This window comes from Hemicordylus capensis, chromosome 4, assembly GCF_027244095.1.
Source record: "Hemicordylus capensis ecotype Gifberg chromosome 4, rHemCap1.1.pri, whole genome shotgun sequence".
In the NCBI taxonomy this organism is placed as follows: domain Eukaryota; kingdom Metazoa; phylum Chordata; class Lepidosauria; order Squamata; family Cordylidae; genus Hemicordylus; species Hemicordylus capensis.
In genome coordinates, this window is record NC_069660.1 from 128,946,944 (window position 1) to 128,970,793 (window position 23,850).

At 42.2% G+C, this 23,850-nt stretch overlaps 1 protein-coding gene across 24 annotated transcripts in view; it reads right to left on the reverse strand.

The window, feature by feature from the left end:
• TLCD4 (TLC domain containing 4) overlaps nucleotides 1-23,850 on the reverse strand; it is an 88,860-nt gene that overhangs the window by 26,796 nt on the left and 38,214 nt on the right. For 11 of the 24 annotated variants that reach the window (XR_008307118.1, XM_053249887.1, XM_053249892.1 and 8 more), the window contains 5 exons: nucleotides 17,820-17,949; nucleotides 13,924-14,094; nucleotides 7,874-8,039; nucleotides 5,621-5,710; nucleotides 622-680 (listed from right to left, as the gene is read on the reverse strand). Coding sequence is in view for 23 of the 24 variants with exons in the window: in XM_053249887.1 (XP_053105862.1) it covers nucleotides 622-680; nucleotides 5,621-5,710; nucleotides 7,874-8,031 (307 nt within the window). In the remaining variant the exon portion in view is untranslated. Of the gene's footprint in view, nucleotides 1-621; nucleotides 681-5,620; nucleotides 5,711-7,873; nucleotides 8,040-8,836; nucleotides 12,843-13,364; nucleotides 13,453-13,923; nucleotides 14,095-14,189; nucleotides 14,267-17,819; nucleotides 17,950-23,850 lie in introns of those variants that run through there. The other 13 variants (XM_053249900.1, XM_053249905.1, XM_053249904.1 and 10 more) reach the window with 5 other exon arrangements.

Consider the following 23,850-nt stretch of genomic DNA (forward strand, 5'->3'; position numbering starts at 1 on the left):
ACTCACATGTGTGTTCACCTATCCCTTAAAAACAGGAGACTGGGTTTCAGCTTTCACTGGGGAGTGAAATTAACCAGCATTTGTTTGCCATCTAGTTTTATCAATTTCACATCTTTAGGTGAACTAGGGAGAACCCAGGCAACTAGGCCAAACAATCAAACAACAAAAAACCCTTCCTCATGCAGCAAGGCTTTGTGCTTTCCTTTTCCTTCATTACATGTGCACAGTGGTCAGAATATTGATGCTAAATCAGGGATATTGCCTAGTGAGCAGAGGGAAAATTTATGTTGCTCCAGAGAAAAGGTTTGTACCCTGCTTACGAATAATAAATGCTGACAGAGGAACTAAAGGTGGCAAACCAGATTTAAGGAAAATAATTTCAGGTACATTGCAATATTGTCAGAAATCAGATAACCATCTTTTTCTGCACAGTTCTTTACCCATTATACAAGAGGCATGTGAGAATTAGTAAAGGCAAAGATCAATGTTGCTGTATAGTGCTTGACTTTCCTTAAAGCAAATATTTTTGTGTATGTTATTCTTGTGAAGAAACATTTTTCTACATGCACGACTAACATTTTATACATGCACGACTTACATTTTGCACACGGTATACTTTACCTGAAATGAGGTAGCCTGTCGTAATTGCAAGATTTAGTTTCACTAGAGAAGGATCACCCCTATAAAACAAAAAACAAAGTTATGACAATTACAAAATACCACACACACACACACACTAGATATCATACATTGGAACATTTATTTGCCCACACACATCACCCCCAGTGCATCCTCCTCCCCTGCTTATCTCTGGGGTAAAGATGCAGAGAAGAGGAGAAGTTTTATTTACCTTTACCCTACAGTTGCGGCACAGAGCACACTCAAAAAATTAGAACTACTAAGAGTGACAACTAAAAGTTTCACATATGGCCCCTGAAGACGAACAAACTCTCCATTGGAGAGAAGCATGCACATAGAAAATGCAACTGTATACTCCAGCTCTGGGAAAGCATATTCTCCTCCTTCCTGAGATCTTGGGAGGAAGAGACAGTAGCTGGCTCACTACCAGTGTAGTATAGTGTCCACCCCCCACCCCACCCGCTTCTGGTGCAGGTTAAGGTGTTTGCCATGAAGAGAGAGAGGAGAGCCAAACCAAGTGCGTAAAGTTTTGTAGTGCTGGTGGCAGCAGAAGCAGAAGAGGACTGGGACTGCAGCTATGGAGAGTAGAAGATGAATTTATATTTATAGCTCATCTTTTGTTAACTATTTGAAAAGCCTTTCAAACACACAGAAAAGATAATATTCTCAGCACTCTATTACAAGGAGACATCATTTCCTAAATATGAAAACCAAGGCATAGGAAGGTGTTACACACTTAAGCCAGAGCCTATTCCTGGAATCCAGTGCATTCATAAATATGGCTAAACTATTTTTCTGCCAGGAATATGTCCCTGAGGCTTGCACAGGACAAGGACATATTCCTGTGAGAAAAGAGTTTTTGCAGGGAGGGGAGGGAAGCTAAAATCATGTCCCTATCCCCCTCACCACCCATGCAGCAAGCCAAGCCTGCACACAGCTAGTTTACTAGCTGCTTCTGAGGAGAGAGCTTACTCTATCCCCGTAAGACTGCACTGCATGTCAGCCACAATCTTTCAGAGGTGAGAGCAAAGGGAATTCCAAATACAGACAAACCATGTGGCTCGTGCTTGTGGAAAAAACATTGTACAGTATTTATAAATACATCCAAGATACAAATTAGAAAGAGTAAAATGCTTACTACATTCTTAAGACATAGAAAGTCCAATAAACGATACACGGTTTGGTCATGAGTGACATTTGATCAAATATCTTAATATCATAGGAAGCCAAAAGCATACTGTGGCTGAATTTCCTTATAATATTTGCCAAAAAATACCAACAATGTTTGAATGTATAATTTATTTTTGCATAATTATTCTCTTTAAATAGACTGAAAATCAACAGTCAAGAGTTTGATTTTGCCTATTTTATTGAAATTCCCTGGTTATCCTGAGGAACATGGAGTCCCCCAACTAAACATCACCTTCAGCCACTGAAGTTAAATATTTGGCTTTGAATTTTGCTATTAAACGTATTGCAGAGAAGAGAAGAGAATCAGGCATTCTTTTTCTGCACTAGACTAGAACTTCTTGCTAGAATGCCTTAAGCCTTCTCCCTAGTTCATCAGATGCTCGCTGAATCAATTTTGACACCAGCATACATACCTCTCAGAAAGCAAGCCCCGATATCAACACGTACTGTTATAGTGTGGCCTGAGGGAGCCTCTCAACAGCTGCAGGACTGTTTTCAGGAGACTGATTGGAATGTGTTTGACCATCATGATCTAGAGATCCACACATCAACGGTCCTGGATTATATTAAATTTTGTACAGCCAACGTCACCAGGGAAAAGTATGTGAAGATGTATCCAAATAGGAAGCCCTGGATGACGGGGGAAGTTCGTAGGCTGTTGAAGGCCAGAAACTTTGCTTTTAGAACTGGAGATCGAGCATTGTATAGCATAGAAAGGGCGAATTTGAAGAGGGGTATTAAGAAGGCAAAAGCTGAGTATAAAGGGAAAATTGAGAATTATATGAGCAGCCATGACACTAGACAAATGTGGCAGGGGGTTAAGCAACTTATTGGCTATAAATCTAACAATCCATCAACTGTAGAGAGTAGTGCCTCCCTGGTGGGGGAGCTAAATACCATTTTTGCCTGGTTTGAGGCGACACCGGCAGTGGTTCCAGGAGTGCTGCCGGAGTCACTGTTCTTACTCCCCGAGGAAAATGTTGTTAGAGTGGAAAATGCTGTTAAAGTGGAAGAGGGGGAAGTGAGGCGGGTACTAAAGGAAATAAATGTGAGGAAGGCTATGGGCCCTGATGGAGTGGCTGGTAGGGTGTTGAGAGACTGCTCGGAACAACTGGCAGAAATTTTTACGAAGATTTTCAATCGATCTCTGGCCCAAGCCACTGTTCCATCTTGTCTGAAATCCTCTACTATCGTACCTCTGCCAAAAAAATCTAATATAGATAGCCTGAATGACTTTCGACCTGTGGCGCTTACACCCATCATAATGAAATGCTTTGAGAAATTGGTGCGGAATCGTATTATGGCTTGTTTGCCAGATGGATTTGATTCTTATCAATTTGCATATAAGAAGAAGAGATCCACGGAGGATGCTGTGACTATGGCCTTACACACTGTCCTGACCCATTTGGAGAAACAAGGGAATTATGCAAGACTGCTTTTTGTAGACTTTAGCTCTGCATTTAATACTATTCTCCCATATAGATTGGTGCCAAAATTATTGGACCTGGGGCTTCCACCGTGCTTATGCAGGTGGATACTGAATTTTCTATCAGATCGTTCTCAACGGGTCAGGATGGGCTCTCATGTCTCGACGGATCTCAGTATAAATACAGGGACGCCGCAGGGGTGCGTGTTGAGTCCACTTTTGTACACGCTTTACACATATGATTGTGTTCCCAATTACCTCAGCAATAGGATTATTAAGTTTGCAGACGACACAACTGTGGTTGGTCTGATTACTGCTGGAGAAGGGGAGTCGGCCTATAGGAAGGAGGTGGAGAGGCTGACAGAGTGGTGTAGGGAGAATAACTTATTCCTCAATTTAAAGAAAACAAAGGAGATCATTGTGGATTTCAGGAAATGCAAATTGGATTTCCAGCCACTCATTATTGAAGGGATTTGTGTGGAACAGGTTTCGGTGTTTAGATTTCTGGGAATGGAGCTGAGAGATGACCTGACATGGGGAGCAAACACCAAAGATCTGGTGAAGAGAGCACAGCAGAGATTATACTTCTTGAGAGTTCTCCGGAGGACTAATCTCTCAAGTAATCTATTGTTGGTGTTTTATCGCTGTGCTATAGAGAGTGTGTTGACTTATGGGATCTGTGTGTGGTTTGGGAGTTGTACAGCCAGAGAAAGAACACTGCTGTCCAAGGTTGTTAAGACTGCGGAGAAAATAACTGGATGTACTCTTCCTACCTTAGATCAAATCTATGCCACTAGATGTTATAATAAAGCTGTGGAGATAGCGCAGGATCCCACGCACCCTGGAAACGATCTCTTTCAGCTTCTGCCTTCGAGAAGGAGGTATAGGGTCATAAAGACCAGGACCAGCCACTTGAGAAGTAGCTTCTACCCAAAAGCGGTCTCAGCTTTGAACGCAGCAAAACACAGCTTCTGAGGATTTTTTTGTATTTAGTTTTTAGAGGTTTTTAGTGGGTTTTTAGTGGGTTGATGGGAGGGGGGCATATGGGTATATGTTTAGATTATTCTTGTTAGGTCCTGTAGTAGTGGTTGTAGATTCTTTTCAATCTCGTTGTTCTGCACAGGACAATGACAATAAAGATTTATCTATCTATCTATGTTAAAGCTATTTGGCATTTATACAAAATAACCTCCGCTATTCAAAAAAATACAAATAAAAGGAAGGTAGTTTCCTTTTTCTTCCATAATCACAGGCAGTGGTACAGTGAGGTTGAAAGGGGCCTGGCTGCAAAGTTTAAAGCACCCTGCCGCCCCTTTGCTCTATCTGCCACCTCTTCTCCCCCGACCCCACCCCAGAGACAGGCCCACACTTCAGCTGGCTCCGGCCCCTACCTGCACTCCAACCAGGTGAGCTGCTGGATTTGGGAAGTGACAACAGGTGGCAGGACTGCCATACACAGCGCTGGGATGGGCAGCACCACCACCGCACACTGCCCACTTGCTGGACGCTTTGCTCCCCCACGACCACAGAGGCATAGTCCAGCTGCGGCTGGGGTTGAAAAGCGGCAGCGGGTGGCCCACTGCACTGGAGTTGGGCAGCAGGATCGGGGAGGCAAGTGTGGCGGCCCGTTTCAGGGCCAGGCAGCTTTGGAAAGCTGGGCAACAGAAGTTCTTTGGATCGGTCCACTCTATTAAAGCTCCACCCCTGATCTCAGACATTTAATAGTCTGATGTGACACTCTTATATTCAACAAGTTCATTTCACAGCATCTCTCTCAACATTAAAAAGGCAAACTAGCCTTTTTTTCAGCTTGTAGAAAAATCGTATCCTTTATGACTATATCACTTCCCAGGTGGAATTACATGCAGATACAGGATGCATAAATTCAGTCAAGGTGCTTCAAATAGCTACTGATCACATTTATTTCTAATAGAAATCCATAGTAGGATTAATAGCAACATTTATTTTACAAGGTTTCATGTCATCTTGACAAAACTCTAGGGGTGGGGCAGGGGAATGAGATGTATCAAACCAGTTATTTTTGAGACAGTACAACAAAGAGTTAATGGGGTGCTAGTTAGGCTGCTTAAAGGTTTTTTTGGTTTTTGCGCTGTGGAGGCAATTTAAATAAGCAATCCTGAGAATTCAGGGCCTCAGTATCCTTCTCCACTGGCCATACAATACAAATATGTATTGACACTGTGCAAATCTTTACTAATTGTAAAACACTGTTACAGTTAAGTAGGTTTATGTCTCTATTTTTAAATAAAGCTGGAGAGGATGTGTAGCAGCACATTAATATACAAATGGCAGTGAGAGAGGGTGTGGAGGAAAATGGGATTTATGATCAAGGACACATCTTACCAAACACGGTCAGTATTAACAGCTTCATCATATAATAAAATATACAAACAAAATCCTCCGACCACCAGAGCATGGAATGTAGATACTGTCCTAAAAAGGATAGAAGAAACTTTGTTAGGAATGTACAGGTTGTGCTATTCTGAGACGAAAAACCATCATCCACATTCATCTAAAACTACATGTTTCTACAAATCCTTAATGAAGGAGAGAAATATTTAATCCATCAGTTGTCAAAGACTGCATGCAAACACAACAAATATGTTTTCTTTATGTGAGAACAGGCCATCTTGCGGACTTCTTCCTCCTCTTGCCCTCTCCTTTGCACAGTGGTGGGGGGGGGGGTAGATTAGAAGCTTCTGCTTCCAGCAAACTACAGTTTTCTGTTATATCAAAATGTAGTAAACTGGGGACTTGTGCAAGCCAGTTTGTTCACGATCAGTTCGTGTTTCATTACCAACCGTGGTTTACATAAACTACAGATTGTCACATTTGGATGCAACAGCAAACCACAGTTTGCTTCAAACTAGATTCAGTAACTTCAGATCTGCTTCCATCATGCACAAAAGGAATGAGGAACAGGAGGAGGAAGTGCACAAGCCCAAGGTTCATTCTTACAAGCAGCCATGGTTTGCTTTTTATGCAACTTAAAGGGATTTCAGTACACTGGATCGTATACTTCAAGAGTCCAGTACCATAGCTCTTCTACATAAATACTGCCAAGATGTATTTTTGAATTTTTGCTGTTTCACAGCATATCTGCTTTATAATAATTTAGAGAGAATGCTTGTTCAGTGCTTTACCTTCTAGTAGCTTTTTATTTTGGTTAAGAAATGCTGAGTTATCAGAAGCTACTCATTTTTAAAATGTGGCCCATTTGAACAAAACACATGAGTGGCAGTGGGAAAACAGTTTTCCAATACCTGCTCAATTTGGATTCACTCCAGGAGAGAAATCTACACAATGTTCAGTATATCCTTTTAGAAATGGGGATCAATATTTTTACTTGAACCACCAGTAAATCTCATAGCCAAATGCAATAGTTTCAGAAGGCAAGATGTATAGAGCAGTAACAGAGCAATAACTGCTTTATCAATTGCAATCTAAGAGGTAGAGGTTACTCCCACAAGATTCCTGCAGGAATCAGGAAAGCAACAAAATACCACACAGCCAGGGGGGTGGGGAGTAAGCTAGTGTAGTGCAAACCACAGATCAGGAAATGTGTATATTTTCATGTCTAATAAGGATAAAGTGTACTACATCACAGCAATCAATTAATGGAACATAACAGGATATGACCCATGTTTTTTTGTTTTTTTGTTTGTTTACAAGTCTTCTAGATTCAAAGTGGCTTACTACTGTAGATAGGAAACCTTCCTTCTGGGAGGGAGGCATGAGCTAAAGCTCCAGAAGTTTCTGAAGTTGTTCTACACAGGTGCAAATCCTATTAGGGTGACTATACAGAGACAGTCAAGATGGAAAATGTACTTATTTAAACTAGATCAATATTCTTCAATTCAACACTGCTTCCTCTTGCCTGCAGTACTTGTAAGGTCAACGGCTTTTGTTTGGTTTTGTTTTTAAAAGGCACAAGAGCAAGACTAAGCTAACAATAGACATTCAGCAGGTAAGGCTTTTACTAGCATGGAGACAGAGTGATGGGAAAGATTCATTGTGTAGTACACATATCAAGCACGGGTGTAGCTACAATTGAGCGGATGGGTTCAAAGAACCTAGGCCCCAAGCTCCTGAGGGGGCCCCCAGATCCATCCTTCTCTATTTTTTTAAAGATCTCCCTCACTCCAAGGGGCCGCTGGGGCAAGGTGTGAATACGGGCCCCCTCTCCCCTAGATACACCCCTGATATCAGACTACAGTTAGAAGCACAGGAGCAGGGTAGCAAAAAAGTGGCACCCCCTGAGTAATTGGGCACTTACTCTCCTGTCTCAACAAAAGGGAGCACAAATATGGTTAATTAGTAGTTGTTTTTTTAAAACTACCTTGAGAAGAAAAATAAAGGTTCACCAATATTATTTGACTCCATCTGAAATGTATTTCTAGTACTTTTCCATTAAAAAAACTCAACACCAAGTCCTTCATCCATATCCTAAACAAGTTTATTTGGAAATGAACTCCACTGGTACCCCAAAAAAAAAAAGGTACTTCCAAAGCAAGTGAACTTGGAGTCATAAATGCAATCATAAATACTGAAAAGATTCTGAACCTAGAATTCCATGCCATCATTTAGAAACTTTACCTTGAATTCCATTCAATCTTCTTCTTTTGGTCAAGATTATTAAAACCGGCAGTTAAACGTGCAGAAACCCATGAACTTAAAACATGGAAGAGAAGCTGAAATATAGCAAAACTGCTAATGCCAAGACCCCAAATTAGCTTGTCAAAGGCAGCCATCATTTGTCAGCCTGTTAAAGAAACAGAATACCTCAGTTCAGACATGGATTAACAGAGATGTATATGCAAAACTACTACCATTCTGACTTTAAATCAATGTTAAACCCAGAGGCCTATTTCTAGACACGGATCATATGGGTGGGGAAAGAAGTGTGTGTGCAAACAAGAAGCCAAGCAATTGGCTGTATTAGCACAGACCTCTGGCTGCATAAATATTTGTCCCTTGAACATATTACAGCTGTCCAGCATTGAAACCATTTTAAAAAAAAATATTCCAACCAATGCTTAAAGCAAAATCCTATCCTTCCACATGACTAGAGTTGCGATGCCCTACAAAATTCTGGGCTTCACCCAGATTTTAAGCATCTCACCCAGATTTGCCTGGATTTTAGCTTCTTTCCTTCCTTTTTCCTTCCTTCCTTCCAAGCTAACCTCTAGCCCTTGTAGAAGTGGAGTTATAGAGCAAAACATGCAGTCATTTTTATGCTCAACAATTATTTTCAAGCCAATTTACATAATATGCAAATTAGGTACCCAGATTTGGAAAGCCAGAATATGGCAACCCTACACATGACGTAGTTTAAGGAAAGGATTGCAATTAAATCCTGTGCCAGCATAGTTCAAAGCAGTACAGCACAACATTATGCCATTGTCACACCACCATCATTACAACAGTACTAGGGGATGGGGAAGAAGTAAAAAATTATAAATTTCCTTTCATAAATTTATCCCAAAGCAGTTTCAAAAGGTCAAAATTCAACAATAAAATCCATAAATTCACATTAAAACAATACAAACCATAACATACAGAGTCGGAGCAGCAAACAGAGAAATCAGCAGCAGCTAAGGGCCAAAGGCTGAACAGCCAGCATAGTCTTTACTCGCTTCTTAAACGTGGCAAGTGGAGCCAGAAAACAGACATTCCAAAGCTTGGAGGCAAAAACCAAGAAGGCCCTGCCTTGCCCATGAGACAATCGAGATCTTGGGAGTCAGCACATGGAACACAGCCCCTTCTGATGATCTCGTCAAGTGGGCAGAACCATTCAGGAGCAGGTGCTTCTTCAGGTCTCCAGGCCCCAAGCCATTAAGGGCCGCAAATAGTGATAACCAGCCCCTTTACTTGGATCCAGAAACAACTCAGCAGCCGGTACCACTCTTTCAAAGTTCAAGAGACCTGTGTGAAACTTGGATCAAAGAAGAATAGTCCTAACAGTCTGATCATTGCTTGGTTTTTGCATGTAAATAGCGGTGCCTCATCCCAGTGCTTTCTTTTTGCACTTCAGATTGGTGTAGGCCTGAACCAGACTGAAGCCATGTTACCTTTCATATATTCTGCCTGTGTAAAGGGGGCCTAGGGGATTCCTTATAAGGAGTTGCTTTTCTGTGCCAAGGAGGGCCAGGAAAGACTAGATAAGAAGGTGATGAGGTATTCACCTAAAAGAATACATGTGCAGAAGTTAGCTGGAAATTTACAGAAAGTTCAGACAAAGGAAAGGGGCAGTACCTATAGCAATAGCAATAGCACTTACATTTATATACCGCTCTATAGCCGAAGCTCTCTAAGCGGTTTACAATGATTTAGCATATTGCCCCCAACATTCTGGGTACTCATTTTACCGACCTCGGAAGGATGGAAGGCTGAGTCAACCTTGAGCCCCTGGTCAGGATCGAACTTGTAACCTTCTGGTTACAGGGCGGCAGTTTTACCACTGCGCCACCAGGGGCTCTACAAAATGCACCATCTATGCACCATCTCCTAGGCTATAAATATGTCATGCTTGTAAATGATCGGGGTCTTGGGTTTGAGCAATAGCTGCCAAGACCTTTGTTACTATAGAGCAAAATAAAGCCTTTTAAACCCTTCTCGACTGGTGACATGTTTGGCTACTGACCCAGAAAAGAACCTCCCTTTGTTGGGGTACAACAAGATGGGACAGGAAAAGAAAGCACAGACTTCCTGGAAGCTACATTCAGTGTCTTATATGTCCTTCAGCTTAACTGCCCTATGGCAGTATATCCCCAAATCATCACATAGATCATTCATGCAAATTTGCAAGCTACTAGCTCAAGAAGAGACAGATTTATAAACAGAATTTTGAGGCTTATAGTGGTGAAACCTTTTGTTTTGCAATGCAGCTTGCTGTAACTAAAGGGGCACTCCTATGCTCTTAACATTTTTCACTTGCACACATCTACTCCACTATTTTTGTGTTAGTGTTAACTGAGCAAACAAGCATCTTTTTAAAGTGGTGATTCTTCTTATTTAGCAGGGGGAGAGCAGCTGGCCCTATCCAACTCCAGCACAACATCCCTCCAGTGACGGTTGCCGATACCTAATGTGAGTATGTGTTGTGTGCATGCTTGTATTACATGTCTGAAATGTGTGCTTGCATTATGTTGGTGTATATGTCCTTGTGTAGCATGCATATGTTTGTGTGAATTTGTGCTGCCAGCGTGCACACATGTTTCTCTCTTGCATGAACATGCATGTTTATATTCTGTGCATATGCATGTGTTTCTATCCTGCATGTATGTGCACATGCTCCTGTGTTGCATGTGTTAAATTGGGTGTGTGTTTCTGTGGATGTGGTTTGCATGTGCATCTGTGTTGTGTGTATATGCTTGCTTTTGGGTGCATGTGTACGTGCTTGTGGTGCTTGTATATTGTGTTGTGTGTATGCTTGTGGTGCATGGGTTGTGTGTTTCTCTTGGCATACATTTCTGTGTTATATGCATGTGCTTTTGGTGCATGTGTTTGTGTTGCATGGCGTTTGACCATTTCAAACTCAATTCACACATTTATGTCCATTTTCATGGAATTGCCCGATTGACTAGAGAAAAATTAAACCCATCAGGGCCAACAGTGGTGCAAACTTGAGATTTGGCCTCAAGTCAGCCCTAAAGGAGTTAAATTAGTTAGCAAATATTTAGAAGAAGGGTGAAAAACAATGGTTTACTTATGCATAGTAAACAGAATAAGCAGCAATGTTTTAATATACAGAATTGTGGATTTAAGTTGAACATCCGAAAAAGCCTTTTTAACATTAAAAGCAGTTCAGCAACATAGCAGATGGCCTAAGTAGACAGCAGAATCTGTACTTTCAACATCTATGCAGTAAATTCTGGACATCCATCCATTGAGGCTTTAGTTCAACCATATCCTGTCTTAAGGCAGGGTGTTAGAGATGGGGCCACAGCACAGTGGAAGAGCATCTGCTTTGCATGTAGGAAGTCACCCCTGGTTCTCAATCCCTGGCATCTCCAGGTAGGGGTGAGAAAGACTCTTGCCCCGAAACACTAAGAGCTGCTGCCAGTCAGTGTAGACAATACTCAGCTAGATGGACCAATGGTCTGACAGTAAAAGGCAGCTTCCTATGTTCCTATTAGTAGAACAAGTTAATCCACAAGGGTTATTTCAGTTTAGGGACCATGTGCATTTTTTCTTTTGACTGTGACTGCACCCATTCAGTTATGTTGAAGTAATTTGGCTGTCCCATGGTGCACACAGATAACCTTCCCCCACCAATTCCTGGTTAGAGTTCAGTATTTTCTTTCTTTCTTTCTTTTTTAAACCCTCTCAGAATGTTAATATGGAAAAATTCAGATGAGTGTAACAACTTCCACTGGCAAGTCTTAAACAAAGAGGCAAGGAGAGGGAGGAAATCCTAAACCAATGGAAGAGGCTCACCTAGGTACAAGTATCACTCTCTGTACTGGGTAGTGTGGACAAAGGCAATATGGGGTCTTGAGTGTGCTCTATCTATCTGCTAAAGTAGACTGTAGATGTGCGAATTTAGATATTGCTGCCTACAAAAGCTTCCACTACAACATGCATTTAAAAAGGCAACATCAATTCCAATTTATGTATTGCATATTATGCAGACATTTCATTTCAGATACAATAAACAAGCATGGGGAAAGGAAGTGCAAAGGCACTAGAGTTTTTCATTGCCTCAGCACTGTCCAAGTCATTTTGAGACGGACATTAAGAGCCAATATTGCGCAGCAATCCAACAGTACAGGCAAAGCCACAAGGCAGGCAGGATTTTTGAGGTGGGATGTCTGAATGGCTATGGTTAAAAATAGAGTGACAAAGAGACTGCAGGAGGCAAGTAAGTGATAGCATACTAATGAAATGCTGCAAACACTAACAATGTCAGCCCAACCTCGAGAATGAAGATGAACTGAATGGGACATCCTACAAAAGGATGTGAATAGATCAGACTTGGGAAAGGAGAATGTGGCAACATTTTCCTATGGAAATTTCAAGGAATTATCCACATATATTCCTTGAGTAAACAGATACAGCAATATCAAAAGCCCAATTTTCATTAGCAACAACACACACAACTATCAAGTAACCTTTCCTTGGAGAAGCAAGAACCCGGAATAATTGAATAACTGTACTATGTTAAATAAAGTTAAGCATATAATTTTTTAGAATTTATCTGTATACTAATTCTGAATATGGGTTTGAGACACAATATGAGCATTCTTGCACCCCTATGCACCACAGAATATTCTGAAGTATGATTGAAGCTGCATAGTCAAATCAAAGAGTGCTGACTAGGTCTGTCAAGCCTAATTATTGTCCTCCAGGCTCTGGCAATACCCCACGGACGACACCCAACATCCCCCTTGATCTTTCAGGGGAAGATCAGTAGTCATGGGGAAGCAGTCTTTGAAGCCACAGTACTATGTAAACTTACCTGAGAGTAAGCCCCATTGAACAGAGTGGCTAAGATCTCACAACACTGGTGCAACAGTGTTATGTTCCAGGCTAAGGAAAAGTTATCTTCTTTTCTTCCTTCTTTCCACAGCTGCCTGCACCACCCAAAAATATGTCCAGGAAGCTCAGGAACACATTTTCGGGTGGCACAGGCAGCTGCAGAAAGAAAGGGAGATTATTTTTCCTGAGCAATAAACACTGTTGCACTGGCACTTTGTTAGGATGTCAGTCATATTTTACTTCTAAGTAAACATGCACAGTATCATGTTGTCACAGAAGCTAGTCTACCATTATTGATCTTATTCACTCTGCTCTCACTGGTTCTCATTAAGCTTCTAAAAAACTCCAGGGGTACCCAGAACACTATCATTGTTTTAAAAAATAGACGTTTAAAGAAAAAACTTATAATAATCTAAACTTATATGCAAGTTGGAAATAGTTTATATGCTTCACATCAAATACGTAAAGAGACTCTGTATGCCCCAGCAAAACAGTATCGTATTAATTAGCCTCTTGAGGATAGATTACAAACCTTGTACAGACAAGCTCTAATTTCATGAGAAAATCAACTGGGAGCCTACCTTCCATAGGGTGCATATTTACATACCTTAATAATATCAATTTATTAAGCAGCAGTTTCCAAGGGATGTTGACAAATGAGACAATATTTCTTCAAGATGCATGGATTTAATTTGCTAGGCAAAATAAAAGAAATTCCCAGTGTATTTGATTAAATTTGGCTCTTGCTCAGGAGTGTACTGTTCAGAATCATAAAACAGATTAAAAATTGAGATGCAGGGAACCTTATCAATGTTGTGCTATTAGTATCACTTTTTAGCCATTTTTATCTTTATCATTTTACTAGTTCCCCATGTGAATCATGGACAGTTAAATTCAGCTTAAGAAATGAATTGCAAAGCAATTCAAACAAATTCACAGAGCTTAGGCTTAGGCTCTGTAAAAATGGCTGTTTCAAAGTTCTTCACACCAGTGTGTTATCCTTGCCCCGTGCATTAGTTTTATAAAATTAAGAGTCCTTATGCTGATTTACTTAATATTCAGCAAGGGTGGACATCCAGTAGGGGCGAAAGACATGCACAAACAGGCTTTTGCATGCTTTCCCTTCTACAGCAGGTCTTCCACATACAAAAGAATACTGCACATGCCTGGGGGAGATAGCAGCTCATCTGTACATGTCTCCCAGCAGTCTTTGCTGAAGATACCAGAGATTGCAGAGCCTTGAGCTTCTTGACACCCTGTGTTCTCTCCAACAGTGGGCAGAATCATCTCCAAAACAACATCACATCTTAGGACCTCAGGCAACCTTCAAGCAATAACTAAGGAAGAAAAAAGCAAGAGTCACTCCAGCAGTAGAGGAAAAGACGTGAACAAAATGTAAGAAGGTACACAGTGAAGGCTCCTTGGTGCTGACCTTCAAAGTGTGTGCTATGTTTGCTTTCTTGCTTGAACGTATTCGACTACACCTGCAGCAAGTGCGAGTGGTTGTTCCTTTGGAAGAAAAGGTAAGAGGGCTGAAGGAGCACATGTCTACACTTTGCATCAGAGAGGAAGAGGAGCTCTTGGACAGGACACTGCAGCAAGGACAACAGCAGGAGGAAACAGTAGAGGAGGAAGATGAGGAGGAAAACTGCATGAAACAGAGCAAGCTATCAGGAGAGGGAAGAATCAGAAGGCATTCTGACCACTGGAGCTAAGAAATTACTTTCGACACCTTTCTAACAAGAGTGGTTCTGAGCATCCCAATGGAGGACAGCTACAGTAGGTGATGTTAGGTGGGGAGGAGGAAGACTCTCAAACCTTTAATGACAGAGGTAATTCAACTACCACCTTCAGGAAGAGGAGTGGAGGTAGTTGGTGACTCCCTGCTAAAAGATAGAGAGGTGACTGTGTGCCAACCAGACCCGTTAGCTTGTAATGTATTGTGTTCCTGGTGCAAAGATCTAGGATGTGACAGACAGGTTGCCAAGACTTATCAGGTCCACTGATCATTCTCCATTCCTGTTCATCCATGTAAGAACAAGTGGCACTGTAGGCATAGCTATGAATATATTACATTTAACAACAACATTCTGGAAAGGAAGGTGAAGAACTTTAGGTCTCATATGGAGTTCTTGTCAATTCCTCCTGTAATTCTTCTGGAACCACAATCTGAAATCAAAATATTTACTGTGGCCTATGACCAGTAACTGGAAGCACAGTCTCAGTTTCCTTAATGAAGGATTACTGGCAGGAGACGGACTGGTAAAAATATGTTTGGCAGAAGCCTAATGAGCTTGATCAGAATCACTTTAAACTAAAGCCTATGGAGGATAGACATAGAAGGTAAGTAGTGAAGAGAGAGACCTGGGTGCTAGAGGAAAAACTGGAGAGTGCAAGATTACCCAGGAAATCCCATAATAAAACAGCAGCAGAGACATCAAAGCATTTTATCCATGGCTTGTGGTGTCTTTGCACTAATGCACAGAGTATGGGCAGCAAACAGGATAAGCCTGAACACCTATCTATATTTACCTTAGAAGGTAAATACAACTTCATAGATAGAATATACTGGGTGGGATGACTCAAATAGCAATGGAAGGACCAAAAAAAATACATGAAACAAAAAAAGGAGGGGGAGCAGCATTAAATGTCAAAAATGTATACACCTGCACAGAAATCCGAAACAGTGAACATAGTAGCTCAGTGGAGAGCACCTGGATAAAAACAAATTGAAAAGGAAATAAAAACAACATTGTAATTGGAGTCCACTATACTGCCATATTAAGGAGGGAATGTATATAAAACGTTTCTGAAATTAGAGGGGTTTCAAGGAAACAAGTACTTATGGGACTTCAACTACTTCAGTATCTGCTGGGAGACAAACTCTGCTAAGCATAAAATCGTCAAATTCCTAACATGTCTTGTTGACTCTTTCAGAAGGTGGAGAAGGAATGAGAGGATCACTACCCTTGACTTGATCTTTCTAACCAATAGATAACAGCGGACAATGGGCAATGAGGTGAAAAGAGTGGACACTTTGGGGAAAGTGACCATATAATGCTGGAATTCTTGATCTTGTGGAAAGCTAAAGGTAAGCACAGCCAAACATGTACTTTTATTTTAATAAGCTCAAGAAGCACTAAGCAGAATTCCATGGCTAAATATACAGAGAAATAAGCCCAAGATTTATTTATTTTTCTGTCTATCAAATTTACTGACCATCTGTCTTCCTTAGACTTGAGGCGATTTACATAAATTAAAAACATAACAACGAAGACAAGAGAAGATGGGGGGAATAAAAAAGAAAAGGACAAAAGAAAAAGAAACCCCCATCCCCACCCCGCATGCACGCACACACGTTAAAAATGAAGTCCTGGAAAAATAAATAGGTTTTCAGGAGCTTCTTAAAGGACAGAAAGGAGGTGGCATTACCTCAGCACTCAGGAGGCAGAGTGTTCCATAAGGAAGGGGCTGCAACAGAGAAGGCCCTCCCACGAGCCCAGGCCCCACGTACCTCCCCTGGGCCCAGAACTCTGAGAAGACCCACCTGAAACAACGTCACAAGGTAGGTCGAAGTTGGATGGGAGAGGCGGTCCTGAAGGTACACGGGTGCCAAACCCTAAAGCGTTTTATAAGTGGGAGTCCCTACTCATCATAACTAATTTAAAGAATCATAACAATTCAAATAAGAAAAATAGAAGGCATCTATAAAAGCAAGTGTGGCTGCAAAAGAAGCTTAGTGATGAAATAGAAGAGGACATATATACAAAATGGAAAGGACAGGTAACCAAGGACAAATACGGTTGAACAGACCAGACTTGTAGGGACAGCAGCCTAACGAAGCACTGGCGCAATGGGAGAAGTGCCGATGCTCCAAAAAAGTTCAGTTAATTCAGGTCCACTGCCGGCTCAGTGATGGAGGCAAGTTTCAATTACCTCCCCTTCCCTCAGAAGTGCTCTGACCCACCCAGAAATGTGTCTGTGAGGGTTGCGCAGCCCCCAGGAACATATACTGGGGTGAGAATTAACAGTGCAAATGAAAGACCAACAAGTGGCCACTGGCACTGTTTTTCAGTATGATGGATACTGAAACTTGCCAATTTCTTTCTCTGGATAGTGAACCATTGAGGATGGGGACAACAATCTGCAACGATGAGGACACTTGTTCTTTTCCAGTCTTGGGGAACAACTCATAGATGCCACCACAATGAAGACTGTTGGATAAGTTGTGTGGCTGCAAAGGGCACAGTGTGCAAGCGAGGGGCGGCTCCTGCTGCATACTCCTAAAGTGAAATATGCTATTGTTATGGAATCCATGATCTGGAACAGATCAGGGACATCTTATGTGACCAATGCTGGAGTAATGACTCCAAGTCTGGGGTAGGATTTCATGATGTAGAAGTTTTGGGCGGTATAAAAATATGTAAAATAAAATAAATAAATAAATGATACAGGATGAAGAATAAGCATGCACCTACTGCTTTGTTTTCATACCATTAAAATATTTTGAGCAAACTTTGCAGATCCCAGATAGCTAAAGATCAGCCAAATCTTGCAAATAAGTTAAAGAGGGAGTATTACCAGCCTTCCTGAACATTTGTGTAAGCAATAGTGTCACACTGTGACTCAAGAAGAGGGGTTGGCAAGGAGGAACTGTTTCATTAAAATAACCCAAGCAGAGATGTTACAGCTTTTTCTACATTATGTATTCATTGTTGACAAGACCAGCGGATGGGTGAAGGCTATCACTTGGGAGTTTTGTAGAAGAAGCATCCACAACCATCCTCTTCTACAATACTTCTAGACTGTATTTTCTTTTTGGGTAATGAAACACACATATATTGTAGAAAATAGCCCCTACAGTTGATGAACACAAAGTCAAATTCAGCCCCACTAAAGTATCCTTTGAAATACTGCCACTGGCTTCTAGCGAATACAGGGTTTTAGATCACTTACTACTTTACACATCATCTTTCCTTGATTCATCTTCACACCCACACTGAGGCTGCAATCCCATGCACACTTAAATAGAGTAAGCTCCACTGGACATAGTGAAACTTACTTTTAGTAGACATTCACAGGACTGTGCTGCTCCTCAGTGGTTATCAACGTATTATAAGCAGGAAATGTGTGCTTCGCAGTCTTTTCATGGAAACTGCTCAACTGAATGGATCAGTTATTCATAATTATACCTATAGGGTTTCAATTAAAAAAATGTATTCATGGACCTTGTAATCTGAAGTCCCCCATAGCAACTTAGTTGCAGGGACTACGTTGGTGGGGGAGAGCATCCCCTCCAGACACATAGTCTGCCCCCCCCCACTTTTGTTTCAGAAATCTAATATGTGGGACACAGATTGCCCACCCCATTTGCCCCTTCTGTGCTCCAGCTCAATTGCCCCTCAATTCTGTGCTCCTCAAGGGAGTAAAGCTAGTCTTGTGGTAGCAAGCATGAATTGTCCCCTTTGCTAAGTAGGTTCCACTCTGATTGGCATTTGAATGAGAGCACTGTAAGATGATCCCCTTAGGGGATGGGGCCACTCTGGGAAGAGCATCTGCATGCAGAAAGTTCAAAGTTCCCTCACTGGCATCTCCAAAACAGGGCTGAGAGAGACTTCTGCCTGCAACCCTGGAGAACCTGCTGCCAGTCTGTGTATACAATACTGAGCTAGATGGACCAATGTTCTGACTCATTATAAGGCAGCTTCCTATGTAACCCCCCACCCCGCTGCCCTGTGCTGTCACTGCTTAGTTGGCTGCTCCAAGACTGCCAAGGCCCTCTGTGACATCAAAGAAGCCATTACTATTTCCAAAGAAGCTCAGCTAGTAGCATCAAGAAAAGCAAAGAAAGCAGAAGCGACATGTGTGGATGATAGGGTTACATGAGTAAAAAGGTCAGAAGTCAAATAAGAAATTCCAAGGCCCCAGCTTAATCAAATGAAAATGCCCTACCAAACAGGTAAGTTTATAAGAAAAATACAAAGCAAATAACTCAAAGCATTACTTTGAACCAGTATATCAATAGCTCTTTTTCCAAAATAATTATGAATAATAATTTATTCAAATAACTCTAATTGCTATATAACTTCTTCTGAATATATGGCCTACAGTTGTATGTCCTTACATTCATTTTGTTTTCCTTGATGTCTGTTTACTGCTAACATATCAGTTTCCCAAATATGCACTGTTAATCAAAAACACGTAATTCCTCAAGGATTTCACATTTATCTTATCTTAAATTGGAAAAGCTAAAAATCTAGATAGCTGTACTGTATTGTACTTTCATATATTAAGTGGAAAAAGAACTCTGAATGCTTGAATCATAGTTTCTTGACTCGCTTAACTCTTAAACAAAGTGTAAAACTAGTAAGGTGTTACCTTGAAAAAACCATATGGAATGAGCATGAGGAGCAACAAAGAATCAACTGTATCAGTAATTCTAATGGAAAAATATTTAAATTCTGAGAACTGGAACATGAACATAATACTACTGTAATGATCATCACAAAGAACGCTAAGTAAGCTACAAGCACAGTAAAATAGCAATATGGTTTGAACCCAACACGATTCATTTCACCATTCTAAATATTACTCTCAGTACTACTCAGGAAGGTCCTCCCACCTTACTGTAAATATAACTTTGTAGAATACTTAAAATATTAAAATTCAAAAGCATCATGTAAAAAGCTTGGGTTGAATCTCCAATTCAATTTTTAAAAGATCCTGGAGAGAGTTACCATGTCCCCAGGAATTTTGGGTTTCACCTGGATTTGAAGCATCTCACCCAGATTGCTTAGCCCACCCAGATTTGCCCAGATTTCAGCTTCCATTTAAAAAAAAAAAAACACGAAAAACTAAGCTCTAGGCCTTATAGAAGCAGAGTTATGGAGCAAAACATGCAGTCGCTATTCTGCTCAAAAATTATTTTCAGGCCAGTTTACATAATATACAAGTTAGGCACCTGCATTTGGAAAGCCAGAATATGGCAACCCTAATCCTGGACCACTTTCACAGCATTACAGAAGCAGCAGGCACTGAGCTTGATGAAAGTTGAAACAAGGTCTTCTGATCCATGTGGACAAAAGCTGAAGCTGAAGTTAACACCTCTCCCTAAGCTCATTTTGTTGTTGGTACTCAAGCCCTCTCCTGCCTGTATTTGGGCAAACTCAACCAAATTCCAATTCCTACCATTTTCTAATTTTCTCTCCATAAGATACAGTATCAAGGGGAAGGGAGAAAAAAACAGGAAGAGGTTTCAGCTGGCTCTGTCTGGATTTGTGTTTGCTCTGCCTTTCCCAGCAGGTACTTAAGCATGCATGGCCCAGGATGTGAACCTCTTGCTAAATTCAAAGGGCTCTTGTCCTTCAGTTCTCAGCTTGAGAGAAAACCACTTTCTACATTCTCATTTCCTTAACTAACTAACATCATCCTGGTGATTGCTTCTAATTTACATTAAGGAGCACCAGTCTTGTCATGAAAGACATTTTGGCTGTGGCATTGAGTGTTTGATGGTTTACTCATTGTTTAACACAGTTAGTAAGCTGTTTGTATTTTTATTAGGGTTTTTATTGTTTTTACTACCGGGGTTTTTAAAATATTAGTGTATTATTTTGGTATTATCTGGGGAAGTGAGCATGTGCATTTTGGTTTTGTTCTGTTAATTGCCATGATGGTTCTAACTAAGGACCCAAAATTAAATCTTATGGGGAAGGATACAGCCCCTCTGTTAGCCCAAAAATCAATTTTGGATTACTGTAATCCTGTAGAAACCAGAGGAGCTTCTCTTACAGCCAGCTCTTCCCCTAAGTAACAGAATGTTGTTATAAGCTCGGTTTTTCCTATCAATAGTATATGGGAGATATAGACAGAGGTGAGACCTTATATAATGCAATAACTTTGGTATTAATAGATGGCTATCTTCCAGGTAACTGGTCATTGGACCCATATCTGTCATACAGAAGTTTAACACCTCCAAGATCTTTAGATATCTCCCTGCTTAAGTCATTAGGCAAGGCTGCTCAACTTTGACCCTCCTACAAATGTTGGCCTACAATTCCCATAATCCCTGGCTATTAGCCATTGTGGATAGGGATTATGGGAGCTGTAGTTAAAAAAACAACTGGGGGGCCTAAGTTGAGCAGCCCTGTCATTAGGTGATAATGGGGTAATATAAAAGAAAAGGCTTTTTCTAGGCGTAGTCTTGTTGCAGATACCAGAATTCATGAATGTCTTGGGGACCAATGCTTTATCTCAGGACAACTGTATGAGAAAATCTTTAATAGATTGGATGTTTTAAAACTGGAGATAGAGGGCTTGAAAGCAATGGTTCAGACAATGGTAGCTTTGATTAAGACTAGGATATTGGTAGCAACACTGGCTGCTACTATTCCCCTAGATTCAGCCCAAGATGGGAATAGGGACATGGAGAACTCTAGTTCTGAAGAGGAGTATAATAAAGTTGATGGTTTCAGGGGAAAGCTGGCCCTGGATAATCAGCTGAATGAGACTGGGAAATCCATTCAAAGACAAAAGGCTGAAAAGGTTATTTCGGCCCTTCATCTAAATGAGACAATCTGGGCAACACATCTTCTATTGCTAATCTTACATTATCAGATCCAAGGCTTTCCACTCCTGCTGAATTACAAGTAACTTTTACTGAATCTGTTACTTTATTAGATGTGTAAAGGTAAAGTGTGTTGTTGAGTTGGTGTCGACTCCTGGCAACCACAAAGCCCTGTAGTTGTCCTTGGTTAATAGGAGGGGTTTAACCATTGACATTCAGCATCTTCCTATATCGCTGCTGCCCGATATCGGTGAGATATGTAGACTGCCCAAAACTTCCATCTCTGGGCAGTTTTATAGGCAAGCAGAGCACTACCTTAACCCCTACAGCTTTTCTTCTCTATGGCAAACATGTTGCACAAGGAAATGTAGTCAGTTTTGAACCACCTATACCATTATGGGCATCTAAAGCAACACTTGCAGTGTTGCAGAACAGGACTCATACTCCTTAAAACAGTGGAATCTTACTTCTGCAGCATTACATCCATTATCTTCAATGGACATTGCACTGAGGTGCTACAGCACAATTTTAAATAGTAGTGGGCAAGCCCTATTCCACAATCTATCTATCAAATTTTCTAAGGCATACCTGTGGCTAATCCTGTGCATGGCAACTCTCGCGAGAGTTCACGAGCAGAAGCACCTGATTAGGCAGTGGTGATTTCATATGCAGATAGGGAGGAGGAGCCTGTGATGGTTACGGTCAGTTGGAATGCAACCGTTACTGGTCAGAAGATGTTCTTGATTGTAGAGAAGAAGAATATAGATAGATAGAGGGAGCGCAGGGGTCTGAGAAGAGAGGGGTCGTGAGGGAGGAAAGAGTCCTTTCAGGAGAAGGAGGCTGCCACTGAATGAATTAGATGAAGAAACACGATGAACAAGATTTGTTAACTCAGGAAGGGAGAGAGAGCTAGAGCAGGGCGGGGAAGAAAGACAGAGGGGAAGAGCGAGTAGAGGAGAGAGAAAGCAAGGGGGAAAGAGAAAGAAGGAAGGGCAAGGGACGAGCCCGAGCCTGGCAGCGACATGATGGGAACAAGTGGCCATGGCAGCGGCAGCAGCAAGGAAGGGACTAGTCAACCACCACTGCTGTTTGGGGCTACCGAGGCCATCGATGGAGGCAGGCAGATAGGCAAGGGATGGGCCCAGGCGTGTCAGAGGCCTGAGGGGAACGAGCGGCCATGGTGGTGGCAGCAGCAAGGAAGGGCCTGGTTAGCAGCTGCTGCTCCTGTGGGGAGGAGTAGGAGCAGGGCTCAGGTGAGAAGGTCTCTGGGGACAGGGGCTGCAGCTTGACCAATAGGCATCAGTAACACTGCAGCAGCAACCAAGAGGGGTGAGGGGGATGGAGAGACTAAGAGGGGTGAGGGGGATGGAAGCAATGGGATGGTGGAGGAGGAACAGGAGTGTAGGTCAGGTGAGGGTGGAGAGATCTCTGAGGTGAGGGGGGAGCAATCAAGTACTAGTGCACAGATGCTCTGCACAGGTTAAGCTAGCTCTATCAGAATTGTGTTATCAAATATCAGAAAATGAGAAGAGTTAAAAGGGTGGTCTAATATTTATGATGGCTAAGGGTAGAAGATCTTGCCCTAACCAATAATCAATATATTCAGACTCTCTTGATTCACAGTGGGAAGGGGAAGAGTTTGATTTGCATTAATGTTTATATCCCTCCAGCAGATCTTTTGCAGTGGCAAATTTTCTAGCAGGTGCTGAATATCATCTCAGCAGGTTAGCCAGATGTGAATATCTTGCTATGTGGGTATTTTAATGCCTGCAATGGTTCAGGTGTAGAGTTGGGAAACAAAACCACATGCCTATCAGTACTGAGGGTATTTTCTGAGTCAGATTTCATTAGATTTGACTTTAAATGCCTTGAGACAAATGTTATTGGAAATCCTGTATACATTCAAATTATTGGCATACTAGCCGACCCCGCACAGAGCATCTGTGCGCTCTTTGAGGCCGGCGGTTACCTCTTCCCCACCACCACCACCTTCTGCCCCAGTCTCTGCTTCTGGGCCCAGCCACCTCTCCTCCCCACCGCCACTTCTGCCTCCACCACCCCCACAGACACTTTCTTTCCTCACTCCTGGGCCTTGCCTCTGTGGCCCAGCCAGGCCGCCGCCGCTGGCCTCCGCATCCTGGGTGCGTCTTAGCCAATCAGGTGCGTCCATCGCCCAGCCAGTCAGCTGAGCACTGGGATGCACATTCCAAGGCACACCCAGGGCTTCGCCTGCCCGCCTCCTCCTCACAACAGCCGCCTCCTCACGATGGCGGGGCTTTCCTGCCCGCCACCTCCTCACGATGACAGGGCTTCGCCCGCCCGCTGCCACCTCATGATGATGGGGCTTCACCCGCCCGCCGGCTACCTCTTCAGGCCGGCAAGGCTTCGCCCGCTCGCCCACCACCGCCTCATGCCGGTGGGGCTTCACATGCCGCCGGCCGCCTCCTAAGGCCACAGGGCTTTATTCACATGCCGGCCAGCCTCCTCCTCCTCTGTGCCTGGGCTCCACCTGCTGCCGCCGCTTGCCAGA